Here is a 15,333-nt window from a genome sequence, read left to right as displayed (position 1 = left end):
AGCATCTTGTTGGCCTTTTTTATAGCTTCCCCACATTGTTCCCCACAAATGTATATATTCTGAATGTAAAGTCATGACATTTCTTGGTGTGAATCTGTATTTTTACATTAGGGCCAAAATTTAGGTTCAAAATTCAGTAAACACCAGCCTATAGCTTTTATACAACTGGGGACATGTTTGGTAAATATCAGTGAGAACTAAGAATAAAGGGCCTTGAGTAAGTTACCTTGAGTTCCCATGATAAATATAGGAGAACCAGCTACACGAGTGTGTGTGTGTGTGTGTGTGTGTGTGTGTGTGTGCTTGTGGGTTAACAAATGGCCTTCCTGTAACTGTCACTGCGGTCTGACAAGGTGTCTTAATGTCATTTCAGTCATTACAATTTCAAAAGGGAAGTCATATCTACATATACTGCAACCGGGAACTGTGCAGAGCCAGGATGCAGACCTGTGTTTCTCAGTATTTAAACCCTTTATATCTTCAGTCTTTTTATTTATCAATTTACAAGAAACTTAATTAGATGTCATCAGTTTTTAGAGATGGAAGACATACCCTAAAGCTGTGGTATTGCAAGGTATTCAGTACATTTTATTATGCCCGAAGCATATAAACTGTGGTATTGCACAGTATTCAGTACATTTTGTCATGCCCTAAGCATATAAACTGTTCTCTTTCTTTTTCACTTCTTGTGTTACAGGTAACAGGAACCCACTTAAGTTAAGCTGAAAATGTGAAATAAGAAGACACTCTTCTACTTAGAGACAGAGTTAGCTAGACACATGAACTTATTACAAATCCTGTTTTAATGAAAAGAAAAGAGCACAACGCAGCAACAGTTTAATATACCATGTCTTTAGAATCATAGTCTACCATGCACAGCTCTTACAAGATGCAACACAATCTTCTCAAATCTGCCATTTTCATTGGCTGATAATGGCTTCATGATGTTTTTGAATACACCTAGAAAAGAAATGGTAAGGTAATTCCTATTTTTGTTTGTTTCTAATTATAAGTGTATAACTAATTATTATAACTAATTATAAGTTTTATCTTATAATTTTTGACTTGGCATTTTTAATTTCAATTTTAGTACCTAGTCCAACAAAAGTCAAAGAACTGTCCTTTGGCAGCCATGCTTTTCCTTGGTCATTTCACATGAAGAGTGGAATTGTCCCCATCCTTTCACTGGCTTCTTTACTGTCATTAACCAACCAGCTGCTTCCCTTATTGGCTGATTTACTTTCAGTCTATAACTTTTACTCAGAAGATACAGCTGAGCTGAAATGACTTAAGAATTGAAGCAGAAACCAACTTCCTGAGTCATGGCACCCGAGACGTTTTCTTTAACCCAGTGTAGTACCAGGTATCATGACTTCACATTTAAATCCATGTTTGCTGTAATATGTGTTTCTTTCTAAACTGCACATTTGAGACCACATGTAGCACATGGAAGATTTATGATTTATATTTGTATCACACTTTAAATTGTCCAAATAGGTTTCTTTATTTACCCCCAAAATAGTTGGTGAAAATGTTTAATGACTTTGCTGTATACCAGTATACAATAGTATATCATGTGGGATCTGAAATATTGGGGAGCATGTATCAGGGAGCAACAGCACCATACACAATTAAAGTGCAACATGTTCAGCTTGTAGCACAACAGAACCCAGATTGCGTCCGGACACGTCAGACACTTACAGTGGCTGTTAGCGAGCTACCGGGCCGTGGAGGAGAAAGGTGGAAGTGAGTGGGTGGCAGAAAGAGGTGAGGTGATGCGGAGCAGACAGGCATGAGGGGATCCGCAGGAGTGCCAGGCCAATGTGCCACCCCCTTTAGATCCTCGTTCAGCATCAGTAACTTTGCAGAGCCAGGATGCAGACCTGTGCTCCCTGCCTCACCCTGCACACCACGTGGTCATGCCTTTACAATGTGACCCCCCCTTTAGATCCTCGTTCAGCATCAGTAACTTTGCAGAGCCAGGATGCAGACCTGTGCTCCCTGCCTCACCCTGCACACCACGTGGTCATGCCTTTACAATGTGACTCCCCCTTTAGATCCTCGTTCAGCATCGGTAACCTTGCAGAGCCAGGATGCAGACCTCTGCTCCCTGCCACCTTTACCAAGTGGGCCACTTATGGATCCTCATGTTCTGTATTTTAACACAACAGCTTCACTAGCAGAGGTAAAGGTATGCAGGAGTTTGTGCAGCTCTAACAGTTTCCTGTGGTAACTGCCGACCCCCATAAGTGCACTTGTGTTGTATTTGTAGCCCTTGTTCTAATGAGCGATCGTAGTTTTTGACATTGTCAACAAGGATAGAACCAAGAAACACAACACAAGTTGTAACAACGTATGCGCTGGTTTGCACATAAAATAACACTACACCGGTATACAGGGAGATACAAAATGAGGGGGACAAGATGCGTGTCCTGATGCAACAACAAGATGTTATGAATGAGGTCATGTTTGAAACAAGGTGCTGTGCATTTACCGGTTACCTTAATAAATATCCAAGTGTACCTACGTGATGCAATAAAAAAAGAAGAAAATCATAATTTTGCAAAGCGTTTCCGATTACTTAATACACACACACTACCTTTTTATACAGTATACAATAATTAAAGATAAATGCTGTTATACACACAACACTACTGAGAGAGACGAGAGAGAGAGAGAGAGAGAGAGAGAGAGAGAGAGAGAGAGAGAGAGAGAGAGAGAGAGAGAGAGAGAGAGAGAGAGAGTGAGAGAGTGTAGAGGGAGGGGGTCACATGGCCAATGGCAGTCAACTACACTTAGATCTACGACAGACAGAGAAACCGGCCAATGAAAACCGAGCGAAGGCAGCGGCTGCTACTTTAATAGCTACCGACCACCAATCAGGCCGGATTTGCAAACATGGATTTTTTTTTTCTTATACGCAAAGATTTGGTTGAGTCTCTTTGCAGCTGCACAGCGGACTGCCTTTTTTTTGCAACAGTCGGAATAGGTGCGACGCTAAAGAAAGCTAGGGAGAGCGTATCGTGAGGAAAGGAGAGACCCACACAGATCTACCCTTGTTTGAGTGAGCCCATTGAATTTACATTGTAGCAATATTGTATTACACGGGACCCGGGGTGCACGACAACCAAATAAACGATCAACATGGAACAATATGACGGCGAGATCGGCGAGGACGGCATGTACATGCAACAGCAGGACGATTGGGATAGGGATATGCTACTGGATCCTGCATGGGAGAAACAGCAGAGGAAGGTAACGAATCCATGGATATTATTATCACAACAAAGTTGTGCTGATGGGTGGTGAGCTAAGCTGAACTGATCGTCTGTGTTCGTGCATTTCTGTGTGAAGCTGATGTGTGCAATGCTGTATGGACGGTTTTAGGTGGCAGGAAAAGGACAGTCTTGTGGGATTAAGCGCATTCTTTTACTATACCCCGTGTTGTTTACAGAACAAGACGAGAACGCACACAGTGCACTGAGTATGTTTGCGGCCGGAACTGTTGAATTGTGTTTGTATTTGTAGTGTCAAACGTGATACCCCCTCACAACCAAAACACCAGCCTAAATACGGCAGGGAGAATATTCTTGTTGAATCGTTTTTATAAAGCACTTCACTAATGTAATGACGTTGTGAGGATACGAATGTGATTGAACCACTGCAGTTAGATAGGTGGTGCCAATCAAGGAAATAAACTGTAGTCATAACTCACATAGGGTTAATGTTTCTAAATTAAATCCCCTCCATCCCCGCAAAAATATATGCTCCCACTAAAAGCGGTATGTGTGTGTGTGTGTATATGTATGTGTGTGTGTATATATATATATATATATATATATATATATATATATATATATATATATATATATATATATATATATATATATACATACAAATGTGTGTATGTGAGCCCTAGCACTTTAAATGTTTTACAGCTTGATTTAGCAGCACGTAATGGTTGTGGCGACCTACAGTGTTGAGAACGCATCTGCACAAATACATTCCTCTTCAAACAAAACGTCGCTGTTTTTTCTTGCTTTGTAGCCTCGCTAGAGTATAAAAGCACAGAGACGCTGTTCCAAACAGAGGGGTTTGTTCAGTAATTTTGTTCTGGCTAACTTACTTGCGGGGATTTGTTTTTCTTCTTTGGAGCAAGATGCCTAAAGCCCTGACTCTGAACTGGAACCACTCGGCCGCAGAGCGTACCCCGCTCCTTCCTCCAAACACCGAACCGGACACTTCACATCCATTTGGAGCCGAAAATAAAGGGGCTCAATTAATCTCTCGAATTTGTAAAATGAAAGAGTCTGTCTGCCTTGATGTTCAACTTGGTGTTAAGGTGTAGCTGTTGGAAAATGAATAGCGGCTTCTTGAAGTTTGTTGTTTTTTCGGCCGAGGTAGTCAGGGAAGGGTGTTGTTGGCCTGAAAGGTTTTGAACAGAAGCCCAGGTATCTGCTACAATATTGCATGGTTTTAACTGCTACTGCTAGTTAGATAACCATAGACAGAACGCTTATGTGTTATTGTTTGTAAACCTAAAGCGACACCGAATTTAATTTTATTTACAGTTTTTTTAAAACCCGCCAGTCATCTCTGCCCCGGGCTATACATTCTGCACGAGAGGAGTGCGCTTTCATTTCTTTCTTTCTCTTTCTTTCTTTCTTTCTTTCTTTCTTTCTTTCTTTCTTTCTTTCTAATGTTACTTTTTGTGAAGTGTCTTTTCCTGGCGAGGAGAGAAAGAAAGCACTATAGTTTTCGATACCGGCTGAAATGTGTTCTCACGCTGCAGTTCCGCTGTTTTACTCACTTTCTCTCTTTATGGAGAAGGAATTTAATTTTGATTTTGGAATCCGAGGAAGCGGTGTGGTTAGGGTTGGGCATGCTTGTGACAGACTTGCCCAAAAATGGTAATAATCTCTCTGAGTTAGGAAAACTTTTCAAAAAAAAAAAAAAAACCCTGGCTCTTGGTTTTCAATATGAGCTCATCGTCAACCAGCCACAGAGCGGGGTCGGGGTTTGCTGTTCAGGTGGGCGGGGTCAGAGGTCACAACGAAACGCCGATTACTGGACTTCTGTGTAGAATTACGCAGTTTGGTGACCTAGCCAAATAGAGATTAGTTTTTGATACTGTGTTTAATTGTGAAACCAAATACATATTACACCATAATTCATATTTGATTAAAACATAATTCTGGGGGAAAACATGCAATATAAAATATATGCCAAACTGAATAAAACAAAAATCCAAACTGGGCATTTAAAAGCACTTTAAAAAGGTAAACAAGCGAGCTGGGGTGGTCATGTTAGCATAAGGGTGACGGTTAGGTTTGAGCAACACAGACATGAAACGCATCTCCTGGAAGCAGATACAATTCCACATTGTGCCTTGCATTGGTGCAATATTACTCATGCTGGATCGACATTCTATTTTTTTTTTTTTTTTTTTTTTAAATCTTATTTTAGGTTTGGTAAACATGAACCAGGTTGATATGTTCTGTACAGGGCTAGGCATAGGTAAGAAAACAAATATATTGGCAGTGAAGAAAATTCATGTTTCACTGTTGTGGTGAGAGACTTATGATGCTTATTACACTTATATGTACATTCACTGCAGGCAAATTCAGTTGGGGGTCCCTATTATTTATATATATATATATATATATATATATATATATATATATATATATATATATATATATATATAAATTTTTGACTCATCAAAGTAGCCACCTTTTGCAGATATAACAGCCGAACACACTTGTGGCATTGTTTCTACAATGGAAATCAAATATTGTTCGGAAAGTTCTTCCCAACACTGTTGCAGAAGTTCCCACAAATGTGTTGCACTTGTAGGTTGCTTTGCTTTCACCCTTCTGTCCAGTTCATCCCAAACCAGCTCGATGGGGTTTAAGTCTGGAGACTGTGCTGGCCATTCCATGATTTGAAGCTTACCGTCTTGTTCTTTTCTTCTAAGGTAGTTCTGACATAGCCTGGAGGTATGTTTTGGGTCATTATCTTGCTGTAGGATGAACCCCTGACCAACTAGGCGTATACCAGAGGGTATTGCATGGCGCTGCAAAATGCTGTGGTAGCAGTTTTGGTTCAGGGTGCCACTAACTCTGTGCAAGTCGCCGACTCTGGATCCAGCAAAAGAGCCCCAGACCATCACGCTTCCTCCTCCATGTTTGACAGTTGGTGTCACACACCGAGGAACCATCCTTTCGCCTACTCGACGGCGTACAAAAACCCTGCGTGATGAACCAAAGATTTCAAATTTTGATTCATCGGTCCATAAGACCTTCTTCCAGTCTTCAGTAGTCCACTGGCGGTGCTTCATGGCCCAGGCAAGCCTCTTTTTCTTAATTTGCCATCTTAGCAATGGCTTTCTTACTGCCACTCGACCTGTCAAACCTGCAGCTCAAAGTCTTCTCTTCACAGTTGAAACTGAGACTTGCTTACTTCGACCAGTGTTAAGCTGTGCTTGAAGCTGTTGTCCTGTGAGCCGCCTATCACGCAAGCTGTTGACTCTCAGAAACTTGTCTTCTGATTCTGTTGTGGCTTTGGGTCTGCCAGACCCCTTCCTGTCAGAATTCCCTCCAGTTTCCAAGTGCCTTTTGATGGTGTAGGAAACTGTACTCACTGACACCTTGGCTTTCTTTGCAATTTCTCAAAAGGAAAGACCTACACTTTTAAGGGTTATAATGGTCTGTCTGTCTTCCTTTGTTAATTGCCTTTTTCTTGCCATTATGAGAGCAATATACTACTTCCTGCAGTAAAATACTGTCCAAATAATGCTTAAGAGGGTGTAGTAACACAGTCTGTTCCAACACTGCTTTTATACAGTCAGAGGGTTTGTAAGTAATCAACAAAAGTTGGGACACCTGTAGGAATTGTTAGCATCAACTTTCAAGGCTTAATTTACTTCCATTGTTGCAGAACAGCTGTAAGTTGTTAACCCATTACTTGTTCCCTGAAAAAGGCCTTTTTGTATAACTCTGAAATGTACATTTATTTTTCAGTTTTTGGTAACCTAAACTTTTTTCTTTAACCTCTGGCAGTTTACTGCTTACCTTTGTTCCATTTCAGGTTATTCACTGGACTTGAACTGCTTAAATTTCAATAAAAACTGGAAAAATGGGGGTGTTCTAAAACTTTTGATCGGTAGTGTATATATAATAGGGACCCCCAACTGAAAATTTGCCTGCAGTGAATGTACATGCAAGAGTAATAAGCATCATAAGTCTCTCACCACAACAGTCTTTACAGCCAATATATATTTGTTTTCTTTACAATATATATATAGCTGATATGTTTTACAAAATATATTTTCTTGGGGACCCCCTGAGTATCCTCAGTTCGAGAACCACGCCTGTGGATATAACAACACGGTGCCCATTTAAGTAATATATTTTATAAAAATAATAAAATGGCTAACTAAATTGCCCAGCTGTCTGTGGGTGCAGAGCTGAGGCCTGTGAGACTGTATGACCTGACTGTCTCTAGGTGCACTAGTTTGCTGCCTTGCTGTCAACTTCAGAGGTGCCAAGTGGTTAGAATTGAAGAATTTGGTACCGTTTTGGCCTAGTGGTCAGAGCTGAGAGGGTGGCTGGTTGACAAATTGAGCCGCAGACTCTGTGGAATGAGAGAGAGGGTGCTGGTGGACACAGACTCTGGAATGAGAGGGGGGGAGCAGCTGGTGGACACAGACTCTGGAATGAGAGGGGGGGAGCAGCTGGTGGACACAGACTCTGGAATGAGAGGGTGGAGCAGCTGGTGGACACAGACTCTGGAATGAGAGGGGGGAGCGGCTGGTGGACACAGACTCTGGAATGAGAGGGGGGGGCTGGTTGACACAGACTCTGGAATGAGACAGGGGGGCTGGTTGACACAGACTCTGGAATGAGAGGGGGGGCTGGTGGACCTAGACTCTGGAATGAGAGGGGGGGGCTGGTTGACAAAGACTCGGTGGAATGATATGGGGGAGCTGGTTAACACAGACTCTGTGGAATGGGGGTTGGGGAGGCTGGTTGACATATTGAGCCACAGACTCTGTGGAATGAAAGGGGGGGCTGGTGGACACACTCTGTAGAATGAGGGGGTGCTGGTTGACAGACTATGGAATGAGAGGGGGGCTGGTTGACACAGACTCTGTGGAATGAGAGGCGGGGCAGGTGGACACAGACTCTGGAATGAGGGGGGGCTGTTTGACAGACTATGGAATGAGAGGGGGGGCTGGTGGACACAGACTCTATGGAATGAGAGGGGGGGCTGGTGGACACAGACTCTGTGGAATGAGAGGGGGGGCTGGTGGACACAGACTCTGTGGAATGAGAGGGGGGGGCTGGTGGACACAGACTCTGTGGAATGAGAGGGGGGGCTGGTGGACACAGACTCTGTGGAATGAGAGGGGGGGGCTGGTGGACACAGACTCTGTGGAATGAGAGGGGGGGCTGGTGGACACAGACTCTGTGGAATGAGACGGGGGGGGGGGCTGGTTGACACAGACTCTGTGGAATGAGAGGGGGGGGCTGGTTGACACAGACTCTGTGGAATGAGAGGGGGGGGCTGGTTGACACAGACTCTGTGGAATGAGAGGGGGGGCTGGTGGACACAGACTCTGTGGAATGAGAGGGGGGGCTGGTGGACACAGACTCTGTGGAATGAGACGGGGGGCTGGTTGACACTGACTGTATGGAATGAGGGGGGGGAGGCTGGTGGACACAGACTCTGTGAAATGTTAAGTTTGCTTGTTTCAAAACCCAGCTCAGGGTTACTCATAGTAAGTTTGCTTTAATGTTAACAACAATGAACCCTCTTTAAAAGCCTAATTGGTGTTGATTACCAAGCAGAGCACACAGAGTAGGACCTGTATGAAACACTTTTTAAATCCATCTATGGAATAGTTTACCAGTTGAAGTTGGAACATCTACAACACTGGTACAATAAAACCGATTGAATATTGTCATGGGGCAGTGCAGTGCAGTACCACTGTGGGCTGAATTTTGTCCTCCTTGTGGCTAAATATATTTACTACCCCCCCCCCCTCCCAAACCGGGACGTTTTTATGGAAAGACTGTGAAAGGAGTCTGATTTTTAAACTGCTCCTCTTAAGAAATTGGTGGCTGATTGCAGCTCCATCCTTGTGAAATAGGTTTCCTGAACTGCAGAGCCAGATGTAACTCCCAGAGCAAAGCACCATTACCACAGCCCAACGCTGCTCACAAAGGCTATTGTGCTAATGGTACCATTTAAATGAATACACTATCAGTTCAACTTGACTTGTGGCTTTGTAAGTAGTTTATGTAAACTGCTAAACTGACACAGAATATATTTTTTTGCATTACTGAAGAGTGAATTACAATGGCAATTCAGGTTGCGCTTTATCTGTGTATGTCGCTCTGTAATATAATGAGCATTAGAACAGTCCATTCTTAGCTCAGGTACTGTCCCCATGCTATATAATGAGCATTAGAACCATCCATTCTCAGCTCAGACACTGTCCCCATGCTATATAATGAGCATTACAGTTCATTCTCAGCTCAGACACTGTCCCCATGCTATATAATGAGCATTACAGTTCATTCTCAGCTCAGGCACTGTCCCCATGCTATATAATGAGCATTACAGTCCATTCTCAGCTCAGGCACTGTCCCCATGCTATATAATGAGCATTACAGTCCATTCACAGCTCAGGCACTGTCCCAATGCTATATAGGCACTAAAACACTCAGTTCTCAGATCTCCAGCACACACACACACTGCAACCAGAGATTTTCTCGAGTGTGTTGGGGTGGGCCCATATCTCCACAGTGGTAATAATGAATGAATTAGAGCTAAATCATAATGAAAGTTTCCCTTCGAATCTTACCCCAGGGGAATTTCCTTGGCTTGCAGTTTGGAATCATAAATAAAATATAATGGTCATGGAAAATTGTAAAACAATTGTGTGTTTGTGTTACGAATAAGGCTGTAATAGTTGAATAGATTTAAAAACGTAACCCTTCTATCAAACACTCAATCATAAAATAAGTTCTTACTAGACCAACGCTTCTCATTTTAAACAGGATTTGATCCTGCCTTCCTTGGCGTTCCATGTTCCACCCGTCGAGCTGTCGTCCCACACTCTAATTGGCACTTCATCAAAAGCATACTCAGAGTGACTTTACTGCTCGTGTAACTGCGAAGTCTGAAGCTGGGCTGTAAACTTCCTCCGCTGTTCCATCGTCTCTCCGAGCTCGTAACTCAGCAGAGTGGTCTGCCTCGTTCAGGATGATCAATGGAGCGAATCCTGTAAGCTTCCTCCGCTGTTCCATCGTCTCTCCGAGCTCGTAACTCAGCAGAGTGGTCTGCCTCGTTCAGGTTGATCAATAGAGCGAATCCTGTAAGCTTCCTCCACTGTCCCATCATCTCTCCGAGCTCGTAACTCAGCAGAGTGGTCTGCCTAATTCAAGTTGATCAATGGAGCGAGTCCTGTGGAGCCAGAGCCACAGACCCCTCATATAATGATAGCAAGTCTGCTGTTGGCTTGCTAAACACACTTGGCCTATTCCATTCCCTTTGTCTTCCTTCATTAATGAGGACATTTCTTTGCAACTTCAAGTATGGCTTGTGTGTTTTTGTCTCTGGTGCTGTGATGGGAAGCTCAGACTTCCCTGGTTGTTGAAATTTAAATGTCCTATGCTTTCAAATAGTGCTGGGACAAATATTCGAATATTAGAACGAACTCTGGGAAATCTAATGGGTGGCAGAAATGCCCATGTTCATAGAACATAATTTATAAATGACTGTATGAGAGATATCATGCACAGGAAACCAATGCAAACATGCCTCCTGTAATAATTAACACCCATTCTGCTGTACATAGTGCTTCTCTTCTTTCTTAAATAGGCAATACACTGGCTTGATTTTACTCCTGAGAAATAACACTACTTCTATAGAAATTATATATTTGATTCTGGTCACTAGCCTCCATTCTTGGCTCTTTTCTTCCACCTTCTTCGTTTTAGCAAAACACCCTGCTTATTCAACTGCTTAGGATTCTTTATTTTGAGTCAGGAGAAGCAGGTTGTACCCTTGTGCCTCTGTACTGGATGCATATTCCATTAGAGTGGCTGAAGCTGCAGTGTTTGGAAGTTGTGACTGCCCTGTAGAGACCAGAGAATGTGAGTGGAGCGATGACAGTTCTGCTCGCTGCTCATAATATCACTCTGCTCGTCTCTTTCTTTCATTCCACTCCACTGCTTACGATTTGCGTTCTGCTCCCCCACTCCAGACAAAACAGGCCCGCTCCGCTCACATGGTATTAAAATAAAAATAAACTAGCCGTTTTGTCCCCCACTGTGTTGCCGATTGCAGATGTAGTGTACATTCAGAAAGCAATACTATTTCATTTTCCTTGTTATAATTGCATAGCTTGAACCCATTAAAAAAAATAAAAAAATGCCCAGCTATGATCAGCAAAGAAAAAAGCCTGAATAAAGTGCTCAGAGAAGTTATCTAATTCATTTCAAAGATGATTTCTCATTATTTATTGGTACTGAAAGAATGCGTACATTGAAAATAAACAAAGTCAGGAAATATCGTTCCTACGATATTGTGTACTCGCCTATTTCAAACTTTGCATAAGATTCAGATCAAATTAGCTTTATACTGGGCTTGTTTATATGTTAGTATCTCATAAGGAGCTCCAAGCAACCCACAAACACATATGAGAGTCTAACAACGGGGCTGACGGACCACCCTGTAGCGTATGAACTATCCTAGAGTGCAGAAAATATAAACCATCTTCACAGCGCTGTATTGGAGCATAACCATAGAACTGTATAAGAACAATATAGGTTATGTAATAACTGCAGACGGATGGGTACACTGATGTTTCTCACATTGTGTACAGGACAGCATGCTGGTTTATTTTGCTTGCCTCATCCACACACACTCCTCTGCTCTAGTTGTGTACAGGACAACATGTGTGCACTAAAGCCAGCTTGGTGGATTTGTCTAGTCAAATTCTAAGGAAATCGCTGCATGTGTTGGCAGTATTATCGTTAGCTTGGTGTCATTGTGCATTCAAGGTGGAGTCTGTGTTTTTATTTATTTTTTAGCCCCCCCTTTTTTTGGGCGGGGGCTTTCCTCTATTTTTGCATTCGGTGCCCATTTAATTTCTCTCTGCCTGCTGTGCTTTATCCATAAAAGAAGAAAACTGACAGAGGGTAGGGAACCCCTCTTTACACAGAGTGGTGAGGGGATGGAATGGGTTATCTAGCCATGTTTTGATTCTGAATAACTGGGATTCTTTAAGACCCAACTTGACAAAGTTCTGAGATCAGTTGGCGACTAGGAACCGGGTGAGCAAAGATGGGCCGAAATGCGTAGATTTCCCTATGTTCTGTAAAAATCCACAGCAAATGTTTAGATGCTGTCCAGTGATCCAGGACGGGAACACATGCAATGTTGATGTGTGCAAGTCCTAGTGCAACGATGGCCTTCCATAAAAAGTTTGCTGGCAGACCAAAGCTTACATTGTTGTCCCATGTAGTTGCAGAGGACAATGGTGGAGCCCAATTTGAATATGCTGTGTAATATTATTAATACATCCTTTTTTTTTTTTTTTTTTTCTTTTGCTGATACGGCATGGCTAGTGGCTGTCCTTCATTGAATGTCTGCTCTACTAGTGTTTTGCTAGGGAAAGCTAATCAATGAAACACCAGTCTATAGTGAGGGGGCTGACCAGGGGGACAGAGGCACTGTGTTTGCACAACAGAGGGATCGGTGAGGTTTTCAGGCTGATTTGAAAGGGGTCTCGCGTGCCCCAGATCAGTGCTTCCCAACCTTTTCTCTGCTGCGGCACACTTTGATATATACTTTTTTTTTTTTCCTCCAATGAAACCCTCTAATAAAAGCCTCTACGTTTTAAATCTCCTAAAAAACAATTCAAGCCGCCCTCAAAAGAATGTCTTATCAGTTTAAGCTGTTTACAGTGAAAGCTGTTCAATGCCACAGGCTACAAGTCAGAGCAATAGGTGATATTTTGCCTAGATACCGAATGTATTAAGATATTAAATGTTTTGAAATCCAATGGCCCAGTGTTTTGGATTTTTAATTATAAAAAGCTAATTGTGTAACAGCCTTACATTTCTTGTATTATTGAACAAAATAAGTTTCCATTTAAAGTTTCAACTGTAAGTAAAAAAGGTTATAAACTGTGAATATTCATAAAAAAAACAAGTTAGACCTGGTAAAAACAGTGGGATTAATTTTGAGGATTCGCTAGTAAAGCAGAGATGGCAGAGCAAAACGTAAGAGAGTAATAATGTGCGACACATGACCATTAATGTGAACCCTGGGCCTGCCTGAGGGAGCAGAGTCGCTTGATCCGGGGCGGAACTGAAGATAAGGCAGTTGGCTGGGCTACTGTACTGAAGAAACAGCTGCTTGGATATGTGTGGATTGCTGCTCTCACTTTGAATGGGACATTAGCCCCTTGCCTGATTGCCAGCATCCCTGTGTTCTGTGGAGAGCTCAATCTGAAGAGTAATCTTGAGCCAGCCTCATTGCAGCTCCACTGTACTTCACATTCTTATAAGAGACTAGAGATGTGACACATTGACTCTTTCGTAATCCTTTTCACTGTATGTAGTAACAAGTATCAAAATAAAAAAATAAAAAAAATGCTTAAACAATAATATGTGATTTTTTAGCAAGTTGCATTTGAACAGGACGTGTGGTTAAGAATCTATGCCTTTAACTTTCCCAAGTGTGCTGCTCTCACTGCAGCACTGCTGCTGGGTGGTTAAGATTGATGGGTTTAGATTTACACACTGGAACAGACTGTGATTCAAGTATTCAAATATGTGAAGGATTTTTTAAGGGAGAATGGTGCCAAGTGATATTTTCACCAGACAGTGCTTTTGAGGGGGATACATTTAAGTATAATGATAATGGAAGCATGACTGTGGTGGAAGTTACATGTTTTTTTTTGCCTCAGTGGACAGCAGGTTAAAGAGTGCCACACAGTTCAATGCTGTTTCTATGGGAGAGGCCCTGCAGTGATTTGCACTGGAATTGCAGCTTGTGTGTTTGTAGGAAGGTACAGGAGCAGCTGCAGCCACTGTGCCTGACTGGAGCCAGTGCTGGGGTTCCATGTCTTTCCATGAGCACCAGATCTATCAAACACACCTATTGAGGGCACTTCATTTATTCTTTCAATATGGACAGACACAGACGTTTAAAGCTAATATATTGGTTTGATGCCCCAGGGTAGCAGTGGACTGTTTGATGCCCCAGGGTAGCGGTGGACTGTTTGACTGATCCCATGTATCCGATATTCCTTTTTGTTTTGTTTTGAAGTTGTGGAGGAGCCCATCTAGGTGTCACACTTGCATGTTTTAGTTTAGTCTTGAGATACACAAATCCAGCTGGAATGGTACCACAACTTTAGCACAAAACTGGCCAACCATTTCGTTAGAGCCGTACCAATAAATATTGAGAGTTCTTAGAGCTATACAAAGGAAAAAAAACTGTGAACATATATCTGTAAATGAACCATGTTTCATGTCTAAACATTGCTCTGCAAATGAACCATGTTTGGCATGGAGCTGCAGGACCCCTGTATTGTGATGGGTGTTTGCTGTGTTGGTGTAGGGCATGGAGCTGCAGGACCCCTGTATTGTGATGGGTGTTTGCTGTGTTGGTGTAGGGCATGGAGCTCCAGGACCCCTGTATTGTGATGGGTGTTTGCTGTGTTGGTGTAGGACATGGAGTTTACAGGACCCCTGTATTGTGTTCATGACCTTGGCAGGGATATATTTATGTAGCGGACATGCCTTGTTATATCAGTATGCACAGGCGGTGAAGGCCATTAGCTGGGATCAGTGGGAGTTTTGAAGTGTGCCATTTAGAGCCAGATAAACACATCTGCTGGAGTTGTGTGTTCTGTCTGGATGTGCAGCAGATTTATTTGGATTGAAATAGAACCACATGCCATTTCATTTGTTTCACCCTTTTGCATGGTGCCAGTCTAAAACATTACAGTATGTTACAATTGATTTTTCAATATAAAAAAATATGACTATTACATTTTTTCACCTTTTCTGTTGCCTTTCTTAAGATAAGTAGTTCTGGGTCCTGTTGATTCAATATTGAGTTCTCATTTCTCTATCGGTGAGTGTGTCTGGGACTGTTTAGGACTGCACAGATGTCCTCATTCTAGATCATGTGACAAAAGCTCGGGGGGGTGGGAGAGTCTGTATACCATTTTTTGCGGTTTACCACAGTTTAGGTATTTACACAGTTCCTGTTACGCTGCACTGCAAACATCGTAATTCCGGTATA

The 15,333-nt window shown here is 42.4% G+C and overlaps 1 protein-coding gene across 3 annotated transcripts in view; it reads left to right on the top strand.

The window, feature by feature from the left end:
- The first annotated feature begins 2,909 nt into the window (after positions 1 to 2,909).
- The window catches only part of LOC117422225 (alpha-actinin-1), a 76,560-nt gene continuing 64,136 nt past the window's right edge, over positions 2,910 to 15,333 (top strand). For 2 of the 3 annotated variants that reach the window (XM_058987202.1, XM_058987203.1), the window contains exon 1: positions 2,910 to 3,255. In XM_058987202.1, the coding sequence (XP_058843185.1) occupies positions 3,145 to 3,255 (111 nt within the window). In that variant the 5' untranslated portion in view covers positions 2,910 to 3,144. The remainder of the gene's footprint in view (positions 3,256 to 15,333) is intronic. The other variant, XM_058987201.1, reaches the window with a different exon arrangement.

The sequence above is a fragment of the Acipenser ruthenus genome, chromosome 15, assembly GCF_902713425.1.
Source record: "Acipenser ruthenus chromosome 15, fAciRut3.2 maternal haplotype, whole genome shotgun sequence".
Classification (NCBI taxonomy): domain Eukaryota; kingdom Metazoa; phylum Chordata; class Actinopteri; order Acipenseriformes; family Acipenseridae; genus Acipenser; species Acipenser ruthenus.
Note: the sequence above shows the minus strand (reverse complement) of the source record. Positions and strands in the feature narration are given on the sequence as shown.